Source organism: Numenius arquata, chromosome 7, assembly GCF_964106895.1.
Source record: "Numenius arquata chromosome 7, bNumArq3.hap1.1, whole genome shotgun sequence".
Classification (NCBI taxonomy): domain Eukaryota; kingdom Metazoa; phylum Chordata; class Aves; order Charadriiformes; family Scolopacidae; genus Numenius; species Numenius arquata.
Window position 1 is genome coordinate 42871824 of NC_133582.1, and position 6000 is coordinate 42877823.

General features: G+C 36.3%; 1 protein-coding gene across 1 annotated transcript in view; it reads left to right on the plus strand.

Annotated features, from left to right (window-relative positions):
• Nucleotides 1–5319, plus strand: part of MRPL3 (mitochondrial ribosomal protein L3) — a 31164-nt gene extending 25845 nt beyond the window's left edge. The window contains exon 10 of the mRNA XM_074150591.1: nt 4679–5319. Within this exon, the coding sequence (XP_074006692.1) occupies nt 4679–4828 (150 nt within the window). The 3' untranslated portion in view covers nt 4829–5319. The remainder of the gene's footprint in view (nt 1–4678) is intronic.
• Nucleotides 5320–6000: the final 681 nt, after the last annotated feature.

Consider the following 6000-nt stretch of genomic DNA (forward strand, 5'->3'; position numbering starts at 1 on the left):
GTTTTTCTTTGGGAAACTTATGACTCTTAATTTCTCTCCCAAGTAAAGTTATCTCTTCTGTCATTCGTGACAGAAGCACAAGACTAATTTCCTTTTTAAATAGATGATTTGTAATGGAGAGCATACTGTAATACAGTATATTATAATACAGGATATTAAAGATTATGTTTGATAATGTTTTATACCTCTCCTAATTTTAAGGCACCTGATTTTCTTAGGACATTCAATATTGATCACTTTGAATATATCACTTAAAGTGAAACCAGAGATTCTGGCAAATCTATGTAACCCATAGAGAGGTCTGTAGTAGTTTGCATCCTACTCATTTTGTATCACACTTGCCAACGTTACTGTCTGTGTTTGTAACTGCTGATGCCAGAGTTTGGGTGCTCTAAGCTCAAATTAGGGACATGCCGGAGTAGTGTCATGCCTTTACTTCTCTGTGTTCCCTGTCCGCTGCCTTGGGCACCATGATAGAGTTTTGTGGAGGTGGTTTGTTTAGGGTTTTTTGTTGGTTTTTTTTAAGACAAAGTAAGTCTGGTCAAAAATTGTTCTCAAATTCAGTTTTCTGTCTAGCTTCAGAAATAGCATGGAAGCTGAACTAGGTAATGTATATTACCTGAGGAGATAATTTCTAACATTCTGTATATTTAAACACATTTTCAACAACTTGCATTTTTTGCTGTGGTTGCTAACACAGCCTGAAGCCGTGTTAAACTGCAAATGTGAGTTGTGACTTAAGCATCAAGTTTTGATGCTTGTTTAAGACGGTATTAAGTATTTCATGTTGATAGGTTTCTCAGTTTGTATTTGTTTATACTACCTGTTATGCTGTCAGTGTATGGGACACGCATATGTGGAGTTCATCGTGTCTGCAAAATCATATATGTCTGTTTTAAAGATTTAGTGACAAAATCCCAATCAGCTTCAATTTCAGCTTTGTCTGGTAGTTTTCCCAGTACAAAACTTCACAGACAATCTACTGTAGTATATATACACTACTGTATATGCTATCTATCTACACTATAGTGTACTATAATATATACCAGTACTAATAGAGTAGCTAAACAAGCCACGTGTTTGTTACATTGAGTTATACAGTGAAGGTTTTTATGAATTGTAATAATGAGTTGTGCTTTCAGCCCAATTTCCATCTGTAAGCAAGAGCTAAATTCGTAGGATTTTAGTAACACATAGCATTAAAACTCATACTGATGTCATGGCATTCCTCTTTTTTTTTTTCTTTTTCTTTTTTGTTTAGTAATATATTGAATGGGATCAGTGCTATCCATTGTGATCACATTGGATTTATATTAGCAGGAAACCTGCAGAAAAAGACTTCTTTAAAGTTTAATGATGTCATGTCCAAGATTTTGGGTTGTAGACATTATTTTTTTTCTTCGGGCCTAAAAGCAGTTATGAGAGAAGTTTGTATGTTAATTGTTTGTACAGCCTTACTGTAAAAGGTTACCAAATCAATTGCAATTTCAGCATAGAATGTAAAAGATATTTTGTGAGCTTCAAATAATAGGGAAAGAAGAAAATGAAATGTTATTTGATACAGTTCTGTATTCTTTGCTGTGAGTCATTGTTTTCATGGAATCATAGTTGGAAGGGACCCATAAGGATCAAGTTTTGGAGCCGTAGGATAGGGAGAAAAGGAGGGGAAAGGGAAAAATACTTATGGGTTGAGATAAAAACAGTTTAATAGAACAGTAACAGAAGAGGAAAATAACAATAATAATGATGAAAGAATATACAAGGCACAAGTCACTCTCACCGCCTGATGAATTGGTTGCCCAGCTCGACCTGAGCACTGATTGCAGATTCCTGTCCCCCAGCCAATCCCCGTTTATATACCCAGCATGACGTCTATGGTGTGGAATGTTTCACTGGCCATTCCATTGTTCTGTCTGTGCTCCTTCTCAGTTTCTATGGGAAGCTGCAAACAAGTCCTTGAACGGTATAAACATTGCATAGCAACAACTAAACCAATATGCATTATTGACATTACTTTCATACCAGATCTGAAACACAGCAATCACTAGAAATAAAATTAACTCTATTCCAGCTGAAACCAGGAGAGTTGTTCTATGGTTTAAGTTGCTAATAGGTACTTTCAGATGTAAAATAAAATTGAGTTCTTCATTTTGATAGCAATAATAATATCTAACAACTTTTGAAACTTAGAAGTGAGAAAGAGGCATGTTTATTCAGTTTGGTAGTGATGCTCTAAGATGGTGCTTCAGAAGTAGAACTTAAATTGCATTTTAAAGCAGTGAATGTAGAAAAAGATGGAAAGAGAGCAGTAGTTTTCACCAGTCAAAAGAAATACTGTGTCAATTACACCAATCAAAAGAAAGAGCGTATCAAAAGAAAACAATTTTAACATCAGATGTCGCTCGTGCTTCTGGGATCTGTCAAGCATCAGAGGAGTTTGGAAGGGGCAAAATGAAATAGTATTGTACTCCTCTGAAAGCGGCAATGGTCTGTGGGAAATATTTCATAAGAATCTACTTTAAGAATTCTCCTTATCGCACAAAAGGCACTATCTGCAAAATGCCACTTGACATTAATATGTAAAAGGCTGAACAGAAATCTTACATTTATTTAGATAAACTAATACAGGATAAAGATTAGACTGTTGGGTTTGCCTTCAGTTAAAAGCAGATGTCTTACTCCAAAGTCCTATGATAAGAAGTAGTTCTAAGAAAAGGAAAAAAATTTAAATTCCTTTCACTTTCCAGGTGTCCAAAAGTGTCTGTAATGACACAGCCTATATGTAAGAGCACGTTATTTCATCATAAGAATAATCCAAAATAACTAAAAAAGTAGACATGAAAAACATTTTAATAAGATACATATGAAATAAATAAGTTATCAGAAATAAAATAATTTGTTCTTATTCTCATCTTCCTAATATTTTTGTAATTCATGCAGAGACCATGGGGGCTTTTGCTGTTAACAAAGGCAGCGTATGGTATGTAATAGGATTAGGGAATAAAAGAGGGGCAAGAGAAATAACAGGGAGCTGGTGAAGTTACTGAGACTTGTTTTCATATAGAAAAAGAAACAACAGCACTGTATTGAAAGGGAAGGATGACTTCTCAGCCTCAGCAGTTCAGGCAGCCGTGTTGAAGCTATTTGACTGCAATTCCTCTGAGCTCACTGCTGCTGGAACTGTTGCTGCAAAAGTCTTTGGACTTGGACCTCAGCCTGGTTTATTCTATGTAGATATGTAATGAAAATTGCTCTCTGCCCAGACTACTTCAGTATTTATGCATGGCAGTTTACAAGTGAATAGAGAACGCTTCTGACAGGGAGGTGTCTGGCAGAAGAGGAATGATCTACTGAAGAGCTAAGTAGCCATCCTAACCAGTACAACTTGTTGAGCCTTTCACCCCTCATTATCAAGCCTGCAGTTAGACAACTGTTGGAACTTCCTCAGGGAGAAAAGAAACCCAACAACCGAATAACTAGTTTTTCAGAAGCTGAAGTTTATGTCAAATTTATTGTGCGCTTCATCTGCAGGAATCCTCATGGACTTCAGGAAAGGCTCAAGTAATAGCAGATATGAATCTGGTAAATATAGTGCTGTCAGAACAGAACTGTCAGTGGACATAAATTTGTTTTACTTAATTTCTGGTATAAATCAAGCTTCCTGTTCTTTAAAAGCCCACCAAAAAAAATAAGAGGAAGACTTTATCTTCTCTATGCTAAAATTTTGTTTAATCTATTTGTACTTTTTTTTTTTCTCCACTTGAGTACAGCAGCTGAAGGGGATTATTACAGTTCAGGAGGAAGATCATATGTAACAATATAGAAATGGAGAATTTTTATTTAAATAAAATTTCATTGCTTGAGAATTTGTAGCTCTATTTTTTTTTTCTTCAGAGATACCAGCTTTCTATCTTCTACTGCAGACAAACTGCTTTTTGCTGATAATTCTAGCTACTAATTTTCTTCAGAGATTGGATTTTCAGGGGCTAGATTTTAAATCTTTTCACATGTAGAGAGGTCAGTAAAGGAAAGTTATTTCTCTGTAGCATTACAGTTCCTGGAAATTAACTTTCTCATAAGGCTCGTGTTCTACAAACTTGGGTACTGATTTCTGGGTGAAGAATTCTAGATGCTTAACTCTGCCGTCACTGAATAGCTCTGCAGTAGCTGGAGGGACTGAGTACCGCACATGCACATATATTTGCAAAATTAGTTGCCATAATTAGTTTGTATCATAAATACAAAAGCATGTCTTGGTTGTTGAAGAGGTGATTACACTGCATAATATAACTTCAAATGTTGTATAGGAAAGTACTGTGGGATATAAACAATTCAAAGAAACCATGCTTACATTTATTTTAATAACATTTTAGAATATCTAATGAAGAATTCATGAGAGTAGGTTTTGATTCAGTGTGATACAATAGAAAAATTTTCTTTGGGTTCTTTGTTTTGTTTTGCTGTTTTAAAAAAATCCTAATGATGGGTACAGTGTTAAATTCAATAGCTGGGGTTGATATTAAAACAACTGATGATTACACATGGAATTCTTCAGATAAATGTAATGTGAATGCTGTTGGATTTTTTTTCTTACGTGTGCAAGGTGATTTCTTTAATCACTGCCTGAGTGTCTTCTGGAAAATTTATTAACCCTGCCCTTCCCCCTCCTGCTTTTTAGGTCAAAGATAGCAAATTGCCTACATACAAGGACTGCAATAAAAACCCTCCATTCCCTACATTTTTTGCTGATGGAGATGAAAAACTGCCAGAAGACTTGTATGATGAGGAGATTTTCCAGTTCACGGATCCATCTGTCACATACACATAATGTTCTTCACGTCTTTGAAAAAACACAGTTTTGTTATTTACGCAAACTTTACAATGTTGTATAAGAGTAAACTTATGAATTGCAGTCTGGCCACCTGAGTTGAACACTTCAGATATTGTCATTTTGGTCATGTAATAAGATTTACCACTGTCAATTTCAAACTGCTATTTAAAGCAGCAGGTGAGTCTGAGGGGCGTGTTGTAAAGGACACCAAACAGTTTGTCTACAGAGATCTTTTGTCCTCTGTCACAGGCTGTGAAAAGTTACAGAATTGCTGGAAAACTTGTTTTGAAGGTGGTTCCATTTAATTTTTTGAATGCTACCAAACTTTCTGTTTCTCTTCTGTGGAAAGTATGCTGGCCAACCCTGATAATCAAAAAAACTTTCAAATCTGCTTTGGCATCTGGGGGGGATGGATAAATCAGATGTGAGTCCAACTTCATGAAGAATAATCCAAAATAAAACAGGAGAAGTCATTGCTTTGTAGCAGCATGAGTTTGTTTTGTTCCCTTCTTTTCACCAGAGCTCTTTCTCTCCTTTTCCTTTAATGTTGTTTTGAGTTTAATGGTAACCAACAAATTTTCTAGAGGAAAGATGATGCCAACAGCTGTCTGTCTCTTCAGAGGGTTTTGGCAGTGTGTGCAGTGAGGGGGTGTTCGGGTGGGAAATGTTCAGTAACAAAGCAGCACGAAGACTGCAATGGCCACCTGTTTGGCACCTTTGCTGACAGCTTGTTCTGAACTTCACAGAGGGTCCCTTGCGTGCTCTCTGAAGAAATACTCCACATCTACAGTTATCTCTGTATTGCATTCTTATGCTGTTGCAGGAGAACTATTGCAAGAAAAACAGGCCAAATGTGAAGGATTTGTCTTTATGATAACGCTCCCTTTGCTTCTACCCCACCTTTCAATAATAGCTGGAATCAATACACTCCTTTTATTTTTCATCTCGCGTGATTTACTATTTATAAGCCTGATCTTTTGAACACTCTAAATCCTCTCACGTACAGAAGCAAGTACCTGCATAACTGTCAGTGCCATCTGGGCACTTACAAGCCCTGCAGTAATTCAAGAATTTGCATATACTGAGCTACTGTTCATCCTGTGGCAGTGCTGTCTACTCATCTTCGCAGCTTCATCACAAGACACCAAATATCTAAAGTAAAGATGAGA